The 21334-nt window shown below is 39.0% G+C and overlaps 1 protein-coding gene across 1 annotated transcript in view; it reads left to right on the top strand.

Annotated features, from left to right (window-relative positions):
• LOC128697402 (lysosomal phospholipase A and acyltransferase) overlaps positions 1–21334 on the top strand; it is a 134560-nt gene that overhangs the window by 106868 nt on the left and 6358 nt on the right. Inside the window, exons 7-9 of the mRNA XM_070093854.1 lie at positions 5554–5725; positions 16657–16779; positions 21308–21334. The exon at positions 21308–21334 is cut by the window's right edge and continues 73 nt beyond it. Coding sequence (XP_069949955.1) covers positions 5554–5725; positions 16657–16779; positions 21308–21334 — 322 coding nt within the window. The remainder of the gene's footprint in view (positions 1–5553; positions 5726–16656; positions 16780–21307) is intronic.

Raw genomic sequence — 21334 nt, 5'->3', positions numbered from 1 at the left:
TAAATTTAAAAGGCAAAACTTTCGTTTTTCCTTTTGGGCCATCCCACCTCAATGGGATACGGCTGGTGCGTTGAAAGGAGATAACAAGAATGTTACATAACATATAAACATAATACATACATCCACAGTAGAAAAACTCTCATAAATATGAGATGTGGTAGCTGGGCGGCTTGTTGGAGTGACAGGAAGAATTACGTTTTCTCTAGTCCAACACCAAGGAAAATGTGTACGTTATAGTATTATTGGAGGTAACTGTAGAAAGTTATTCTTTGCGTGTACCTTCACTCGTAGCGTCATTCCTCTAAAAAATGGTGTGTTGTATGAGAAATAGGTAGTAGGTTGGTAGACAGCAACCACCCAGGGAAGTACTACCGTCCTGCCAGATGACTGTGAAACAGAAACCTGTAACTGTTTTGCTTGATGGTAGGATTGCTGGTTTCTTTTTCTGTCTCATAAACATGCTAGATAACAGGGATATCTTGCTACTCCTACTTGCACATTGGTCACACTTCACAGACACACACATGCATATATGTATATACATACATCTAGGTTTTTCTCTCTTTTCTAAATAGCTCTTGTTCTTCTTTATTTCTTCTATTGTTCATGGGGAAGTGGAAAGGAATCTTTCCTCTGTAAGCCATGCGTGTCGTATGAGGCGACTAAAATGCCGGGAGTGATGGACTAGTAACCCCTTCTCCTGTAGAAATTTACTAAAAAAGAGAAGAAGGAAAAACTTTATAAAACTGGGATGCTTGAATGTGCGTGGATGTAGTACGAATGACAAGAAACAGATGATTGCTGATGTTATGAATGAAAAGAAGTTGGATGTCCTGACCCTAAGCGAAACAAAGCTGAAGGGGGTAAGGGAGTTTTGGTGGGGGGAAATAAATGGGATTAAATCTGGAGTATCTGAGAGAGAGCTAAGGAAGGGGTGGCAGTAATGTTGAAGGATCAGTTATGGAAGGAGAAAAGAGAATATGAATGTGTAAATTTAAGAATTATGTGGATTAAAGTAAAGGTTGGATGCGAAAAGTGGGTCATAATAAGCGTGTATGCACCTGGAGAAGAGAGGAACGTAGAGGAGAGAGAGAGAGATTTTGGGAGATGTTAAGTGAATGTATAGGAACCTTTGAACCAAGAGAGAGAGTAATTGTGGTAGGGAACCTGAATGCTAAAGTAGGAGAAACTTTTAGAGAGGGTATGGTGTTTGGGGTGCCAGGTGTAAATGATAATGGGAGCCCTTTGATTGAACTTTGTATAGAAAGGGGTTTAGTTATAGATAATACATATTTTAAGAAAAAGAGGATAAATAAGTATACAAGATATGATGTAGGGCAAAATGACAGTACGTAGTTTGTTGGATTACGTATTGGTAGATAAAAGACTGTTGAGTAGACTTCAGGATGTACAGTGGACCCCCGGTTAACGAACTTTTTTTATTCCAGAAGTATGTTCAGGTGCCAGTACTGACCGAATTTTTTCCCATAAGGAATATTGTGAAGTAGATTAGTCCATTTCAGACCCTCAAACATACACGTACAAACGCACTTACATAAATACACTTACATAATTGGTCGCATTTGGAGGTGATCGTTAAGCGGGGGTCCACTGTACATGTTTATAGAGGGGCCACAGATATATCGGATCACTTTTTAGTTGTAGCTACACTGAGAGTGAAAGGTATATGGGATACAAGGAGAATAGAAGCATCAGGGAAGAGAGAGGTGAAGGTTTATAAACTAAAAGAGGAGGCAGTTAGGGTAAGATATAAACAGCTATTGGAGGATAGATGGGCTAATGAGAGCATAGGCAATGGGGTCGAAGAGGTATGGGGTAGGTTTAAAAATGTAGTGTTAGTGTTCAGCAGAAGTTTGTGGTTACAGGAAAGTGGGTGCGGGAGGGAAGAGGAGTGATTGGTGGAATGATGATGTAAATATGTAAGGGAGAAAAAGTTAGCATATGAGACGTTTTTTTACGAAGTAGAAGTGATGAAAGGAGGGAAGAGTATATGGAGAAAAAGAGAGAGGTTAAGAGAGTGTTGAAGCAATGTAAAAAGAGATCAAATGAGAGAGTGGGTGAGATGGTATCAACAAATTTTGTTGAAAATAAGAAGTTTTGGAGTGAGATTAACAAGTTAAGGAAGCCTACAGAACAAATGGATTTGTCCGTTAGAAATACGAGAGGAGAGTTATTAAATAGAGAGCTAGAGGTATTGGGAAGATGGAGGGAATATTTTGAGGAATTGTTAAATGTTGATGAAGATAGGGAAGCTGTGATTTCATGTATAGGGCAAGGAGGAATAACATCTTGTAGGAGTGAGGAAGAGCCAGTTGTGAGTGTGGGGGAATTTCATGAGGCAGTAGGTAAAATGAAAGGGGGTAAGGCAGCCGGGATTGATGGGATAAAGATAGAAATGTTAAAAGCAGGTGGGGATATAATTTTGGAGTGGTTGGTGCTATTATTTAATAAATGTATGGAAGAGGGTAAGGTACCTAGGGATTGGCAGAGAGCATGCATAGTTCATTTGTATAAAGGCAAAGGGGACAAAAGAGAGCACAAAAATTATAGGGGGATAAGTCTGTTGAGTATATCTGGTAAAGTGTATGGTAGTTATTATTGAAAGAATAAAGAGTAAGACTGAGAATAGGATAGCAGATGAACAAGGAGGCTTTAGGAAAGGTAGGGGGTGTGTGGACCAGGTGTTTACAGTGAAACATATAAGTGAACAGTATTTAGATAAGGCTAAAGAGGTTTTTGTGGCATTTATGGATTTGGAAAAGGCGTATGACAGGGTGGATAGGGGGGCAATGTGGCAGATGTTGCAGGTGTATGGTGTAGGAGGTAGGTTACTGAAAGCAGTGAAGAGTTTTTATGAGGATAGTGAGGCTCAAGTTAGAGTATGTAGAAAAGAGGGAGATTATTTCCCAGTAAAAGTAGGTCTTAGACAAGGATGTGTGATGTCACCATGGTTGTTTAATATATTTATAGATGGGGTTGTAAGTGAAGTAAATGCGAGGGTCTTGGCAAGAGGCATGGAGTTAAAAGATAAAGAATCACACATAAAGTGGGAGTTGTCACAGTTGCTCTTTGCTGATGACACTGTGCTCTTGGGAGATTCTGAAGAGAAGTTGCAGAGGTTGGTGGATGAATTTGGTAGGGTATGCAAAAGAAGAAAATTAAAAGTGAATACAGGAAAGAGTAAGGTTATGAGGATAACAAAAAGATTAGGTGATGAAAGATTGGATATCAGATTGGAGGGAGAGAGTATGGAGGAGGTGAATGTATTCAGATATTTGGGAGTGGACGTGTCAGCGGATGGGTCTATGAAAGATAAGGTGAATCATAGAATTGATGAGGGGGAAAAGGGTGAGCGGTGCACTTCGGAGTCTGTGGAGACAAAGAACTTTGTCCTTGGAGGCAAAGAGGGGAATATATGAGAGTATAGTTTTACCAACACTCTTATATGGTTGTGAAGCATGGGTGATGAATGTTGCAGCAAGGAGAAGGCTGGAGGCAGTGGAGATGTCATGTCTGAGGGCAATGTGTGGTGTGAATATAATGCAGAGAATTCGTAGTTTGGAAGTTAGGAGGAGGTGCGGGATTACCAAAACTGTTGTCCAGAGGGCTGAGGAAGGGTTGTTGAGGTGGTTCGGACATGTCGAGAGAAAGAGCGAAACAGAATGACTTCAAGAGTGTATCAGTCTGTAGTGGAAGGAAGGTGGGGTAGGGGTCGGCCTAAGAAAGGTTGGAGGGAGGGGGTAAAGAAGGTTTTGTGTGCGAGGGGCTTGGACTTCCAGCAGGCATGCGTGAGCGTGTTTGATAGGGGTTAATGGAGACAAATGGTTTTTAATGCTTGACGTTCTGTTGGAGTGTGAGCAAAGTAATATTTATGAAGGGATTCAGGGAAACCGGCAGGCCGGACTTGAGTCCTGGAGATGGGAAGTACAGTGCCTGCACTCTGAAGGAGGGGTGTTAATGTTGCAGTTTAAAAACTGTAGTGTAAAGCACCCTTCTGGCAAGACAGTGATGGAGTGTATGATGGTGAAAGTTTTTCTTTTTCGGGCCACCCTGCCAAGGTGGGATTCGGCCAGTGTGTTAATAAAAAAAAAATTGCATGAGAATGGGAGTGTTGCTGTGAGAATGGAAGTGTTGCGATGTCAACCCACTTCTGAAAAGTTGCGATGTCGACCCACTTCTGAAAAGTTGCGATGTCAACCCACTTCTGAAAAGTTGCGATGTCAACCCACTTCTGAAAAGTTGCGATGTCAACCCACTTCTGAAAAGTTGCGATGTCAACCCACTTCTGAAAAGTTGCGATGTCAACCCACTTCTGAAAAGTTGCGATGTCAACCCACTTCTGGAAAGTTGCGATGTCAACCCACTTCTGGAAAGTTGCGATGTCAACCCACTTCTGGAAAGTTGCGATGTCAACCCACTTCTGAAAAGTTGCGATGTCAACCCACTTCTGAAAAGTTGCGATGTCAACCCACTTCTGAAAAGTTGCAATGTCAACCCACTTCTGAAAAGTTGCAATGTCAACCCACTTCTGAAAAGTTGCAATGTCAACCCACTTCTGAAAAGTTGCAATGTCAACCCACTTCTGAAAAGTTGCAATGTCAACCCACTTCTGAAAAGTTGCAATGTCAACCCACTTCTGAAAAGTTGCGATGTCAACCCACTTCTGAAAAGTTGCGATGTCAACCCACTTCTGAAAAGTTGCGATGTCAACCCACTTCTGAAAAGTTGCGATGTCAACACCCTTCTGAAAAGTTGCATTGTCAATATGCTTTTGAAAAGATGACGATTGAATGATGGTGAATGTGTTTTCTTCTTTGGGTCAACCTGCTTTGAGTTAAAAAAAATATTTAATGTACTATAATGCATTTTTCTCCATGGGAAAGTGGAACAGAATTCTTCCTTCATAAGCCATGCATGTTATAAGAGGTGATTAAAATGCTGGAAGCAAGGGACTAATAACCCCTTCTCCTGTATACTTTACTAAATTTAAAAAAGAGAAATTTCATTTTTCTTTTTAGGTTACCTGCCTCGGAGGGATACGGCTGGTTTGTTAAAAAAAAAAATGTATTTTTCACATTTTCATTACTTAGATTGACAAACCATACCACGGGCGGGGATAGAACCCGCGATCACAGAGTCTCAAAACTCCAGACTGTCACGTTAGCCACTGGACCAGCTAGCCACAATAAGATTTGTCCATCTAGGTATAGTCTACAGTACTACACCATAGGAAGGTTAGCATAGGCTAACCTTCCTATGGTGTAGAAATATACCTAGTTGGATGAATCTTATTGTAGCTAGCTGGTCCAGTGGCTAACGCGACAGTCTGGAGTTTTGAGACTCTGTGATCGCGGGTTCTATCCCCACCCGTGGTATGGTTTGTTTGCAATCGTGTCATTACGATTTCGTGAGTCATTTTAAGATTGACAAACATTGTAATATTGACAGTTATGTTTCATGAACATTTTTGATTAACTTGTAATTTAGATGGATTAAAAAAATTCAAGTCCTATAAATTTAATTGTTTTGCAGGAGACAACTTGGGGATTTATGTCATCAATGCAATGAAGGTGCGAACAGAGCAGCGATCGGCTCCTAGTCTAGCATTTCTTTTACCATCCGATGAAATTTGGGGAGAAAATGAAACTCTGGTTCAAACCCCAGCAAAGAATTACTCCACATGGAACTTCAAGGATTTATTCGAGTTTGTATTTGTTCTTAGTTCTAACTTTTATTGTTAATGTAATCAGTCATGGGTCAAGTTAAGAAAAATTTTACACATTAATTAGTATTAGAAATTCTCTAATATTAGATACCCAGTATACATTTACCAGAGATGAAATCCTTTAAGTTTTTGGCATCTGCATAATACATAATGAGACTACCATGAAAATGTTTGAGTAAATATTTGTGTGACAGCTGGTTCATCAGGCACTCCTGGTGTTCAGATGGTTTGCTTCTGTCAGTCTCCTTTAATTCAGAAAAAGATTCAAAGTTTATTCTCTATAAGGCTTACAATGCTGAGTTTACAGAATTTGGTTATTGTATTGTTTACATGTAGTAAAATAATAATTACAGAGTGTACCACTAGAACACCTAGCATGGCTAGGCATTTCGGGCAGACTTAAATTAAATCTTAAGTTTAAAATATTACAAAATTATGAGGTAAGTTGGTATTATGGCTAAGTGACTAAATACTAGTTTGTGAGTTTAGCAATGTGAATGCTTTTGTTTTGGCACTATACATAGTTTCAGTATTGGAGTATCACAGGCCAACTTATGACTAGTTAAGATTCATTATTTTGAGATTGAGATTGATATTTCTGTTTATGGTCAAATGGGTGAGTGAGTGTAAGTGTGAACCACCAGGTGGTATTCGTATTATTAGTTGACAGGGTGTATCAGGGAGATAAGATGTTTTCTGATGGTAGTTTTGAAGGTGATGAATGTGTCTGCAGTTTTAGAATTTTCAGGTAGGGTGTTCCAGATTTTAGGGCCTTTGACATACATTGAATTTTTGTAAAGGTTTAGTTGGACACGGGGAATGTCATAGAGATGTTTGTGTCTGGTATTGTGCCTGTGGGTTCTGTCGCAATTATCAAGAAAGTGTTTTAGGTCAAGGTTAATATTGGAATTTAAGGTCCTGTAGATGTAGATTGCACAGTAGTAAGTGTGGATGTACTGAGCAGGGAGTAAGTTTAGATCTACGAAGAGTGGGGGGGGTGTGTTGCCAGGGATGGGATTTAGTGATTATTCTTACTGCGGCTTTTTGTTGGGTTATTATTGGCTTTAGGTGTGTTGCTGCAGTCGAACCCCAAGCACATATAGCATAGGTGAGGTATGGATATATAAGTGAATGGTATAGTGTGAGAAGGGCAGTTTGCGGCACGTAGTATCATATCTTGGAGAGGATCCCAACCATTTTGGATACTTTTTTGGTTATGTGTTGGATATGGGTGCTGAAGTTCATGTTGTTGTCGAGGTATAGGCCTAGGAATTTGCCCTCATTATGCCTGGCAATTAGAGTGTTGTCAATCTTAATGTTAATTTGCGCATCCCCTGCTCTGCTACCAAACATAATGTAGTAGGTTTTGTCAGTGTTAATCGTAAGTTTATTGGCTGTCGTCCAAGTCGATATTTTGATCAGCTCCTCATTAACAATGGTGTTGAGGGTGGCAAGATTAGGGTGAGAGATGACATAAGTCGTGTCGTCAGCAAAGAGAATGGGGTTCAGGTGTTGAGATACGTTTGGAAGATCATTGATGTATATGAGGAAGAGCAGGGGACCAAGGACACTTCCCTGCGGAACTCTAGTATCAAGTGGCTGTGTTGTTGATGCTGTGTCTTTAATGGTGACATACTGATACCTATTAGTAAGGTAAGATTTGAAATATGCAAGCGCATGGCCTCTTATACCATAATGGTCAAGTTTGTGGAGTAGGATGCCGTGGTCTGCTGTGTCAAAAGCTTTTCTTAGGTCAATAAAAATTCCTAGTGGATATTCCTTATTTTCCAATGCTGTGTAAAGCAGATCTAGCATTTTTATGATTGCATCGTTAGTGCTTTTATTTTTCCTGAATCCAAATTGGCAGGGGTTGAGTATGTTTTGTGCTGTTATAAATGAATATAGTCTCCTGTGCACGAGTTTCTCAAAGATTTTGGATATCAATGGTAAGTTTGTTATTGGCCTATAGTTGTTTAAATCTGTAGGGTCACCACCTTTATGTATTGGTGTAACCCTTGCCGTCTTGAGTAGTTTCGGGAAGGTGCTAGTTTCTAGTGACTTGTTAACCCTTTCAGGGTCCGTCCCGTAGATCTACGGCTTTACGTTCAGGGTCCAAACCGTAGATCTACGCCATGAGCTCAGCTCACTCTGATAAACTGTGAGTGGTACATTTGGGCCTAGATATGAGAGAATACATCTATGTGGTATGTGTGCACCACATAAAACAGATCCTGCAGCACACTGTGTATAATGAGAGAAAAAAAATTAAATCATGATTTTTCGATTAAAACAGCAACTTTGCAGTGTTTTTTCGTATGTTTTTTATAGTTGTATTTGCAATTTCTTGGTCTCATTTGATAGAATGGAAGACATATTACAGAAATAGAGATGATTTTGATTGGTTTTAGCACTGGAAATGGCTTGAAACTGAGCTCAAAGTAGCGGAAATGTTAAATTTTTGCCGATATTCAAGAGTAAACAAACGACCTCACACGTCTAATACACGTCAGCTGGTGGGTCTAATATACATTCACAAATATGGTGATGATATTTATACAATTATTACAGTATTGCATAACAGTAAATCTTCTATTTTTTTGGTGTGAATAAAAATTCATTATGTGAATAAAAAATCAAAATGGAATTTATTTGTAAAGCCTCAAAACATAACTAATGAACAGAGGAAACGTTAGTTTAGTGCCAGGAATGCCTACATTGTTTATTCTGGACCCTATTTTGAAATTGGAATATTTTGAACTTTGTGTTAAATTGGCCAAATTAACAATTTCCGATCAATTTATTTTGTTGTTGAAACAGTTGACTTGGCGATTTCTTGTGCTCAATCGATAGAATAGAAGTAATACTAGTGAAATAGCTAAGAATTTGGTTGATTGGAATAATGTAATTGGCCTAAAATGGGAGTCAAAGTCGGCAAAATCGCCGATTCGTAAATGTCTCTGACACATCAAAATTCGCGAGAGCATAATTTCGTCAATTTTCCACCAAATTTCGTACTTTTTGTTTTATTACCTTCACAAAAAGATTCTCTACGATTTCATAAGAAAAAATAACAATTTTTTGGGGGGGAAAATTCTTGGACACTGGTGCGTGACTCCAGATTTGGGCCTTGGACCCTGAAAGGGTTAAAAAGTAATGAGACAGCATGCGAGAGGACATGGGCCGCTCTCTTGTACAATAATGGTGGGACATGAGACAGATTCCCTGAGTTATTTTTAAGTGACTTTATAATCTCGGTGACTTCCATGGGCTCAGTTGGAGCAAGATAGAAGGAATTTGGGAAATTCCCATCTAGGTAGTCCCCGGCATGGGCATTGGTGCATGGGATTTTATTGGCGAGATTAGAACCTATGGTTGAGAAGTCGTTTATCTTGTTAGCTGTGTCAGTGGGATGCAGTGGTGTTTCATTAGGTTTAGTTAGGACAATATTCTTGTTTTTTTTCAGTTTTTGGGTCCCTAGAATCTGAGTGTTTTCCAGGTCTTTTTTATATCTCCTCTGGTGTCAGTGAATCTACTGGAGTAGTATAGTTGTTTGGCTTTCTTTATTACTTTGGTGAGGACTGATGAATAGTGTTTAAGAATATCTTTGTGTGTTAAGCCCTGTCTATATTGCTTTTCATATTGGTGTTTCTTATCAATGGATTTCAGAATGGTGCTGGTTAGCCATGGGCAACCAAGCCGTTTGTTTGTGATCCGTTTCGTTTTTATAGGACAATGTTTGTTGTATAGTCTAAGTAATTTGTTAAGAAAAATGTCTGTCAAGTCGTCAATACCATTGGCCTTGGAGAATTCTGTAGGCCAGTCAACAGTCTCTAGGTCAGCTGTGAACTTCGCTATTGAGGCCTCATCATGGAGTCTAAATGAAACTTTGTTGTATTCAAGTGGTGGTTTACTAATGTTTGTCAAGAGGAAGGTAGGGTAGTGGTCTGAAGTGCTATGTGTGATTATCCCTGATTTAAGGGGGGCTAGTATATTGGTCCATATGTGGTCTATTATGGTTGCACTCGTTTCAGTGAGCCTGGTTGGTTTAGTTATTGTTGGTATGAGAAGTGTGTTGTTCATATTGTTGATGAAATCAGTTACAGGCTGATCATCTAGTAGGCCAAGGTTGATGTTGAAGTCTCCAGCTAAGAGAAGGTGGTGCTTATTCATTTGTCTGTTTGTTATTAGTGCCTTTAGTTTCTCATTGAAATTTGGGATGTTTGTGTGGGGTATCCGGCAAATGGCACCGATTGTTATAGGCGTCTTAAGGTTTTTTACAGTAAAATTAGCATAAATGTATTCTCCATATTCATCACTAAAGCAAGTGGTGCTAATACAAGATAATTGGTTAGAGTAATAGATTGCAATACCACCCCCAACTTGGTATTACGTGGAGTTTACCTGGAGAGAGTTCCGGGGGTCAACGCCCCCGCGGCCCGGTCTGTGACCAGGCCTCCTGGTGGATCAGAGCCTGATCAACCAGGCTGTTGCTGCTGGCTGCATGCAAACCAACGTACGAGCCACAGCCCGGCTGATCAGGAACTGACTTTAGGTGCTTGTCCAGTGCCAGCTTGAAGACTGCCAGGGGTCTGTTGGTAATCCCCCTTATGTGTGCTGGGAGGCAGTTGAACAGTCTCGGGCCCCTGACACTTATTGTATGGTCTCTTAACGTGCTAGTGACACCCCTGCTTTTCATTGGGGGGATGGTGCATCGTCTGCCAAGTCTTTTGCTTTCGTAGTGAGTGATTTTCGTGTGCAAGTTCGGTACTAGTCCCTCTAGGATTTTCCAGGTGTATATAATCATGTATCTCTCCCTCCTGCGTTCCAGGGAATACAGGTTTAGGAACCTCAAGCGCTCCCAATAATTGAGGTGTTTTATCTCCGTTATGCGCGCCGTGAAAGTTCTCTGTACATTTTCTAGGTCGGCAGTTTCACCTGCCTTGAAAGGTGCTGTTAGTGTGCAGCAATATTCCAGCCTAGATAGAACAAGTGACCTGAAGAGTGTCATCATGGGCTTGGCCTCCCTAGTTTTGAAGGTTCTCATTATCCATCCTGTCATTTTTCTAGCAGATGCGATTGATACAATGTTATGGTCCTTGAAGGTGAGATCCTCCGACATGATCACTCCCAGGTCTTTGACGTTGGTGTTTCGCTCTATTTTGTGGCCAGAATTTGTTTTGTACTCTGATGAAGATTTAATTTCCTCATGTTTACCATATCTGAGTAATTGAAATTTCTCATCGTTGAACTTCATATTGTTTTCTGCAGCCCACTGAAAGATTTGGTTGATGTCCGCCTGGAGCCTTGCAGTGTCTGCAATGGAAGACACTGTCATGCAGATTTGGGTGTCATCTGCAAAGGAAGACACGGTGCTGTGGCTGACATCCTTGTCTATGTCGGATATGAGGATGAGGAACAAGATGGGAGCGAGTACTGTGCCTTGTGGAACAGAGCTTTTCACCATAGCTGCCTCGGACTTTACTCTGTTGACGACTACTCTCTGTGTTCTGTTAGTGAGGAAATTATAGATCCATCGACCGACTTTTCCTGTTATTCCTTTAGCACGCATTTTGTGCGCTATTACGCCATGGTCACACTTGTCGAAGGCTTTTGCAAAGTCTGTATATATTACATCTGCATTCTTTTTGTCTTCTAGTGCATTCAGGACCTTGTCGTAGTGATCCAATAGTTGAGACAGACAGGAGCGACCTGTTCTAAACCCATGTTGCCCTGGGTTGTGTAACTGATGGGTTTCTAGATGGGTGGTGATCTTGCTTCTTAGGACCCTTTCAAAGATTTTTATGATATGGGATGTTAGTGCTATTGGTCTGTAGTTCTTTGCTGTTGCTTTACTGCCCCCTTAGTGGAGTGGGGCTATGTCTGTTGTTTTTAGTAACTGTGGGACGACTCCCATGTCCATGCTCCCTCTCCATAGGATGGAAAAGGCTCGTGATAGGGGCTTCTTGCAGTTCTTGATGAACACAGAGTTCCATGAGTCTGGCCCTGGGGCAGAGTGCATGGGCATGTCATTTATCGCCTGTTCGAAGTCATTTGACGTCAGGATAACATCGGATAGGCTTGTGTTAATCAAATTTTGTGGATTGCTGTGTATCCTGGTAGAGGGTAGATATCTATTATGTCCTGCTTAAGCCAGGTCTCAGTAAGAATAATGCAGGAGAAGGGTGTCTTTAGTGATTCAAGGAGTGCCAGGAGGTCATCATAGTGTTTGCTTAAGGACCTGATGTTGTAGTTAACCCTTTGAGGGTTTCGGACATACTAGTACGGCTTACGACCCAGGGTTTTTGACATACTAGTACGCCTAAATTCTAGCGCCCTCAAATCTAGTGGGAGAAAGCTGGTAGGCCTTCATATGAAAGAATGGGTCTGTGGTCAGTGTGCACAGTCTAAAAAAAATCCTGCAGCACACAGTGCATAATGAGAAAAAAAAAACTTTGACTGTTTTTTTGGAATAAAACAGCGACTTTGCACTGTATTTTCGTATGGTATTTATTGTTGTATTCTAGTTTTCTTGGTCTCATTTTATAGAATGAAAGACATATTACAGAAATTGAGATGATTTTGACTGGTTTTACAATGAAAGATACCTTGAAATTGAGCTCAAAGTGGCAGAAATGTTCGATTTTTACCAAATTTCAAAAGTAAACAAATCGTGCCAATGGTCCAATACTCATCAACTGGTGAGTCTAATATTCTTTCACAAGTGTGCCAATAATATTTATACCATTTTTTACACTAATGCAGTAGTCTGCAATACAGTAAATCTTATATTTTTTGTGAGAATAAAAATTCAAAGTGGAAAGCAAAAGAATATAAGAGGGGCCTTGAGACGTGACTAATGACCAGAGGAAATGTCATTTTAGTGCCAGGAATGTCTTTCTTGTTTATTCTGGACCCTATTCGGAAATTGGCATCTTTTGAAATTTGTATGAAATTGACAAAATTGCTAAATTCTGACCACTGTACTTTTTTTTTTTTTTTTTTTTATTATCACACCGGCCGATTCCCACCAAGGCAGGGTGGCCCGAAAAAGAAAAACTTTCACCATCATTCACTCCATCACTGTCTTGCCAGAAGGGTGCTTTACACTACAGTTTTTAAACTGCAACATTAACACCCCTCCTTCAGAGTGCAGGCACTGTACTTCCCATCTCCAGGACTCAAGTCCGGCCTGCCGGTTTCCCTGAATCCCTTCATAAATGTTACTTTGCTCACACTCCAACAGCACGTCAAGTATTAAAAACCATTTGTCTCCATTCACTCCTATCAAACACGCTCACGCATGCCTGCTGGAAGTCCAAGCCCCTTGCACACAAAACCTCCTTTACCCCCTCCCTCCAACCCTTCCTAGGCCGACCCCTACCCCGCCTTCCTTCCACTACAGACTGATACACTCTTGAAGTCATTCTGTTTCGCTCCATTCTCTCTACATGTCTGAACCACCTCAACAACCCTTCCTCAGCCCTCTGGACAACAGTTTTGGTAATCCCGCACCTCCTCCTAACTTCCAAACTACGAATTCTCTGCATTATATTCACACCACACATTGCCCTCAGACATGACATCTCCACTGCCTCCAGCCTTCTCCTCGCTGCAACATTCATCACCCATGCTTCACACCCATATAAGAGCATTGGTAAAACTATACTCTCATACATTCCCCTCTTTGCCTCCAAGGACAAAGTTCTCTGTCTCCACAGACTCCTAAGTGCACCACTCACTCTTTTTCCCTCATCAATTCTATGATTCACCTCATCTTTCATAGACCCATCCGCTGACACGTCCACTCCCAAATATCTGAATACGTTCACCTCCTCCATACTCTCTCCCTCCAATCTGATATTCAATCTTTCATCACCTAATCTTTTTGTTATCCTCATAACCTTACTCTTTCCTGTATTCACCTTTAATTTTCTTTTGCACACCCTACCAAATTCATCCACCAATCTCTGCAACTTCTCTTCAGAATCTCCCAAGAGCACAGTGTCATCAGCAAAGAGCAGCTGTGACAACTCCCACTTTGTGTGTGATTCTTTATCTTTTAACTCCACGCCTCTTGCCAAGACCCTCGCATTTACTTCTCTTACAACCCCATCTATAAATATATTAAACAACCACGGTGACATCACACATCCTTGTCTAAGGCCTACTTTTACTGGGAAAAAATTTCCCTCTTTCCTACATACTCTAACTTGAGCCTCACTATCCTCGTAAAAACTCTTCACTGCTTTCAGTAACCTACCTCCTACACCATACACTTGCAACATCTGCCACATTGCCCCCCTATCCACCCTGTCATATGCCTTTTCCAAATCCATAAATGCAACAAAGACCTCTTTAGCCTTATCTAAATACTGTTCACTTATATGTTTCACTGTAAACACCTGGTCCACACACCCCCTACCTTTCCTAAAGCCTCCTTGTTCATCTGCTATCCTATTCTCCGTCTTACTCTTAATTCTTTCAATTATAACTCTACCATACACTTTACCAGGTACACTCAACAGACTTATCCCCCTATAATTTTTGCACTCTCTTTTATCCCCTTTGCCTTTATACAAAGGAACTATGCATGCTCTCTGCCAATCCCTAGGTACCTTACCCTCTTCCATACATTTATTAAATAATTGCACCAACCACTCCAAAACTATATCCCCACCTGCTTTTAACATTTCTATCTTTATCCCATCAATCCCGGCTGCCTTACCCCCTTTCATTTTACCTACTGCCTCACGAACTTCCCCCACACTCACAACTGGCTCTTCCTCACTCCTACAAGATGTTATTCCTCCTTGCCCTATACACGAAATCACAGCTTCCCTATCTTCATCAACATTTAACAATTCCTCAAAATATTCCTTCCATCTTCCCAATACCTCTAACTCTCCATTTAATAACTCTCCTCTCCTATTTTTAACTGACAAATCCATTTGTTCTCTAGGCTTTCTTAACTTGTTAATCTCACTCCAAAACTTTTTCTTATTTGTACTGGATAGTTGAATTTCATAAATGGGTGGTTTCTTGCACCCATTCGATAGAAAAAATGAAGTTCTAGCGAAATATTCATGTTTTTTGTCGACTAGTATAGTGGAATTGGCCGAAAATGGGGCTCAAAGTTGGCAAAATCGCCGATGCGTAAATATCCCCGAGACCGCTAACTTCGCGAGAGCATAATTCCGTAAGTTTTCCATCAAATTTCAAACTTTTGGTGTCCTTATGATCGGGAAAAGATTCTCTATCTTTTCATAAGAGAAATTTTTTTTTTTTTTTTTTAAATTTGGCCGCCCCTGAGAACGAGTTTTGGAGAGGGCCTGTCGACCCTCAAAGGGTTAAGTACTGATAGACTTTTAGCATTGTTTAGGATAGTGCTGGCTTGTGATGCTGTGTAGTAAAGGCAGTTACTTTCCAATAGGTTTTGATTGTGTGTCAGATTATGGAGGTTTAGATCAGGGTCAACGTGATCAATCATCTTCTAGGTTTAAATTATGGTTATTTATATCCTGAGTTGTGTGTTGAGTTTTAGTACTGATATCTGTAGTGGTGGGAAGTTTGGACAAGTATATAGCTATAGCATTTTGGTCATGTAGAGTATAGTCACTAATACACATAATGGAGTTGGTGTTGTCTATGTGTTGTGCTGGAATGAGCTAAAGTACAACTAGGTTTAAACTAATAATATAAAAATACAAATTAAAAATAGCACCAGACTCTCACTAGTAATTACACTATGGTCTAATATAATGAATTTGGTATTGACTATGTATTGAGCTAGAATGAGCTATAGTACAACTAGGTTTAATCTAATAATATAAAAATACAAATTAAAAATAGCACCAGACTCTCACTAGTAATTACACTATGGTCTAATATAATGAATTTGGTATTGACTATGTATTGAGCTAGAATGAGCTATAGTACAACTGAGTTTAATCTAATGATATAAAAAAGGCACAAGTCTCTCAGTTGTAATTGCTCTAAGGTCTTATATAAGTTGTTTACAAGAATTAGAGTATAACTAGATTTAAATTGACAAGATAAAATATGCAAGTTAAGGTAGCAAAATAATAAAAAAAGTAGAAAAAAAAATATATGAGGTAGTTGGTACTAGTTAGCAAAAGATAGTTAAGGGCCTTGAACAATAATATAATTGAAATATACACTAATTGCACACACAATATAGTCACTAAGATATGAAAACCAATCTTAGAATAGGACTTATAATATAAACTTGTAATATAAAAATACAAATTGAAATGGTACTTGTAATTGCACTAGGGTCTGGTATAGGTTGTTGACAAGATCAAGAGTATAACTAGATTTAAATTGACAAAATAAAATTCACAAATTAAAGTACCAAAAGAATAATAAGTAAAAAATAACAATGGCAATGTCTTGGTTATAATATGATAGTAAGATGGTAGACAGGTACACAGGTACAAAGGATAATATAAAGGTTGGAGTTGAATATACAAACTTGGAAATTTGGCAACAAAATGTTATGGGAAGTATAAAATAATGATTAATGTACAAAAGTAAAATTGACTGGTAGTAAATATGGTGTTTAATAAAATTTTAGTAAGTAATAATGATTACAAAATAAGTGAAAAAGTAATGTTTATTTCTTTCAAAATTGCACTGGTAGTTATACTTGAGGTTATTTGGCAGTACAAGGTAATTAAGAGTACTCTAAGATAGTAAATGTGGTATTAAAACTGGTTAAGGTAATTAGACAAGTAATGGTTATTAAATGATGTCAAAAATGTTAAGAGTAAATTGTATTGATAGTAAAAATGGTAATTATTAATTTTAGTAAGTAATATCAATTGATAGTATTTAAAAAAATAGGTAGTATAAATAAAGCTTAAGCTACCTAATGGTAATGTATTTTGCAGAGACTTGAACTTACCCGACGCATTAAACATGTACTTGGACACAAAAGATCTGCTGCGTAATGCTCCTGCCCCAGGTGTGGAAATACATTGTTTACATGGAGAAGAAGTTAAAACTGTGGAAAAGTAGGTACTTTATTGTTTTGATTTCCTAAGTAAAGTTTTTCTTTGAGAGTACAGAATACCAGTATTCATGTGTTTGAAATGTCATAGCTTTAAAGTTTTTATTGGAAGATATATCTGAAAAAAAAGTTTCAAAAAAATTTAATATGGATGTTTGTGTGACACTGAAGTAGATTATAGTTACAAATATGTACACTGTGCTTTTGGGAAATTCTGAAGAAAAGTTGCAAAGGTTGGTGGCTAGATTTGGGAGGGTATGTAAAGAAATTAAAAGTGAACTTAGGAAAGAGCAAGGTGATGAGGATAAAAAAAAAAAGTTGGGGCCATGAAAGACTGGATATATTGGAGGGAGGGAGTATGGAGGAAGTGAATGTGTTCAGATATTTGGGAGTGGACTTGTCAGCTGTTGGGTCTACTAAAGACAAGATGAACCATAGAATTGACAAGGAGGAAGAACCTGAGTGGTGCACTGAGGCATCTGAGGAGACAATGTTATCCATGGAGGCAAGAAGGGGAATTTGAGAGTATAGTGGTACCAACACTCTTATATGGGCGTGAAGCATGGGTTATGAATTTTCTGTGAGGAAAAGACTGGAGGCAGTGGAAATGTATCTGAGGGCAATGCATGGCATGAATATTTTGCAGAGAATTCGTAGGTTGGACATTAGGAAGCGATGCAGAATTACTAAGTGTTATCCAGAGGGGTTGAGAGAGAACAAATTAGGACGACTTATAGGGGGCATAAAAATCAGTTATGGAAGGAAGACTGCGTAGGGGTCATCTTAGGAAATGTTGTAGGGAACAGGTAAAAGAGGTGTGTGTGAGGGGCTTAGACTTCCAGCAAGCATGTTAGATAGGAGTGAGTGGAGGCAAGTGGTTTTTATGAATTGAAGTGCTGTTGGAGTGTGAGCAAGGTAACATTTATGAAGGGATTCAAGGAAGCCAATTAGGTGGACTTGAGTCCTGGAGGTGGGAAGTACAATGCCTGCACTCTGAAGGAGGGGTAGGGGATAGTTGCAGTTTTGAACTGTACTTTCAACATCCCTCTAGCAAGACAGTAATGGTGAAAGTGTTTTTTCACTTTTTAGGTCACTCTACCTTAGGGGAAGATGGCCGGTGTGTTAAAAAAAAAAGTTACAAGTACAGTTAGAGTAGCATTAACATGTTATAGGTGAGAAGTGTGCTTGTACATACATTTTCCAAGGATGCAAATAAAATGGGAAAGATTTTTGTTACTACATTGACTGTTCTTCACCTAGGTTGAATAACAAAACTCGTTATTCATTAAAGAACTGTCTTGTCAGAAGTGTGTTGACATCAAAGTTCCAATGAAACTTCCACACCTTTAATTCAAAGTGGAAGCATTGTACTCCCCACCTCCAGGACTGATGTCTGTCCAGTTGATTTTCCTGAAGCATTTCATAAATGTTACCTTATTCATATTCTGATTGAATATCCAATCCCAAAATTCATTTTTCTCTGACTCAAATCTAACATGTCCAGTCATACATACCTACTGGATGCTCAAGGCACTGTGATTCAAAACCTTCATTACCATGCAACCTATCCTGGAGCATTTTCTGTGCCTCCTCCCATCCACCCCAACCTACCTAATTTGCTTAATCCAACCTAATTTGCTTAATCTTCTATAAATGACCACAACCACAGCTCCTGCTTCATTCTCTACATTTGTTTCATACCATCACATCATCTAATTTCTGTGCTATTTATTTTCTGCATAATATTCATGTCACAGATTGTAGTGTTTCTTTATAAGGGGATTTACTAGATTAACCCTTTGACTGTTTCAGTTGTATATATACGTCTTACGAGCCACCGTTTTTGACGTATATGTAGTCATAAATTCTAGCGGCTTCAAATCAAGCAGGAGAAAGCTAGTAGGCCCACATGAGAGAATGGGTCTGTGTGGCCAGTGCACACCATTTGAAAAAAATCCTGCAGCACGCAGTGCATAATGAGAAAAAAACTGACCTTTTTTTTTTTAATTAAAATGCCGACTTTGTGGTCTATTTTCATATAGTATTTATGGTTGTATTCTCGTTTTCTTGGTCCCATTTGATAGAATTGAGAACATATTATAGAAATAGAACTGATTGTGATTGGTTTTACTATGAAAAGAACCATGAAATGGAGCTCAAAGTAGGGGAAATGTTTGATTTTTGCCAATGTTCAAAAGTAAACAAATGATGTCATTTTCCAATAAATGTCCAAGTAGCCATTCTAATATGCAGTCATGAATGGGTTGACATTATTTATACAATTTTTACAATATTGCAGTAGTCTGCATAACAGTAACTTTTTTTTTTTGTTGTTTGAATAAAAATTCAGAATAGAAAGCAAGAGTAATATCAGAAGGGGCTGGAGAAGTGACTTATGAACATGGAAAATGTTATTTTAGAGCCAGGAATGTCTGCATTGTTCATTCTGGACCCTATTTTGAAATTGTCATTTTTTTTTTTTTTATTTTCGTGAAATTGGCCAAATTGCAAATTTCTAACCACATTATTGGGTAGTTGAAATCAGTAAATGAGCAGTTTCTTGTCCTCAATCGATAGAAAAAATGGAGTTCTAAAGAAATAGCTATGAGTTTGGTCGACTGGAACAATGGAATTAGCCGAAAATAGGACTCAAAGTGGGCAAAATCGCTGATTCATAAAATCACCGAGGTTGCTAACTTCACGAGAGTGTAATTCCATCAGTTTTCCATCAAATTTCGTTCTTTTGGTGTCATTACAATCGGGAAAAGATTCTCTATCATTTCATGAGTTTTTTTTTTTTTTTTTTTGCGACACCAGGAGACGCCTCAGGATTTGGGGTTGCGACAGTCAAGGGGTTAATATAAATGACTGAACATAGTAGTGAACCTTAAGACATTATCCCTACAGTCTGAAACTGTTATTAGTGTGTGTTGGTTATTATCCTTAAATTTTAATTTGTTCATAATAACACCTAGAAATTTCCTTTCCTTCATTTTTTTTTTTTTTTACTTTGGTTTCATTAATACTGATATGTAATAGGGCAATGTGTGGTGTGAATATAATGCAGAGAATTCGTAGTTTGGAAGTTAGGAGGAGGTGCGGGATTACCAAAACTGTTGTCCAGAGGGCTGAGGAAGGGTTGTTGAGGTGGTTCAGACATGTAGAGAGAATGGAGCGAAACAGAATGACTTCAAGAGTGTATCAGTCTGTAGTGGAAGGAAGGCGGGGTAGGGGTCGGCCTAGGAAGGGTTGGAGGGAGGGGGTAAAGGAGGTTTTGTGTGCGAGGGGCTTGGACTTCCAGCAGGCATGCGTGAGCGTGTTTGATAGGAATGAATGGAGACAAATGGTTTTTAATACTTGACGTGCTGTTGGAGTGTGAGCAAAGTAACATTTATGAAGGGATTCAGGGAAACCGGCAGGCCGGACTTGAGTCCTGGAGATGGGAAGTACAGTGCCTGCACTCTGAAGGAGGGGTGTTAATGTTGCAGTTTAAAAACTGTAGTGTAAAGCACCCTTCTGGCAAGACAGTGATGGAGTGAATGATGGTGAAAGTTTTTCTTTTTCGGGCCACCCTGCCTTGGTGGGAATCGGCCGGTGTGATAATAAAATAAAAAAAATGTAATTGGTGATATGTTTTGATTCCAAAAAAATTTATAGAATATTTTCTCAATATTAAGGGTAACCTTTAACTTGTTAACTATTCTCATTGTCAAGGGGTCTTGGCCTGATAATATGAAAGTTACCATCAGTAAAGAGTACAGGTTTCAGATGTTGGATGGCATTGAGTGGCATTAGATGCTCTGTCATCAGTATAGTGGCATTAGATGCTCTGTCATCAGTATAGTGGCATTAGATGCTCTGTCATCAGTATAGATGAGGGAAAGGAGAGAGCTCAGAATGATAACCTTGGAGAAAAAACCTAAACACATTAATAGTGGCATTATCTATGATTACATGTTGTCTGCACCTGAGGTATGATTGAGAATACTTGTATATGCACCCTGAGTCTTCAGTGATTTAGCTCGAGTGGAACATTGTGGTCAACATAATTGAAAGTTTTTTGCAGATCAGTAAAATGTCTACTCATTTCTTAGTGTTGAATAAACATGTCAAACATTTTTAATATTTTATCATTTGTGCTTTTTTTAGGTCTGAATCAAAATTGACAAGGAGTAAGCATAATGTGCTTAGTTAAGTATGTGTACAACTATTTGTGGATTACTCTTAATACTTTTGATAATATGGGTAAATTAGAAATTGGTCTCTAGTTAGTCATCGATTGGATTGCTAGTGGAATGAGTGGCTAATGTGCATTAAGCTCTTATTTTAAGTTGGAAAGTATTTTATGACATAGAGAATGTGGCATATATTATGATGGTTTCCCCTTGCACCCTTCTAGTTGTAACTATTAAAAATTCTCAGTATTACAGTATTTAGGAATACATTTATTCTTGATTTTATATATTTTAACATTGCTATTGAGATCAGTAATGAGAGTACAACTGTGAGTGATTTATTTGAATTTTGTACAGGTTAATATATGCAGAAGGCCAGTTTCC

This window comes from Cherax quadricarinatus, chromosome 44, assembly GCF_038502225.1.
Source record: "Cherax quadricarinatus isolate ZL_2023a chromosome 44, ASM3850222v1, whole genome shotgun sequence".
NCBI classification, from domain to species: Eukaryota; Metazoa; Arthropoda; class Malacostraca; order Decapoda; family Parastacidae; genus Cherax; species Cherax quadricarinatus.
This window is presented reverse-complemented; position numbering and strand designations above follow the sequence as displayed.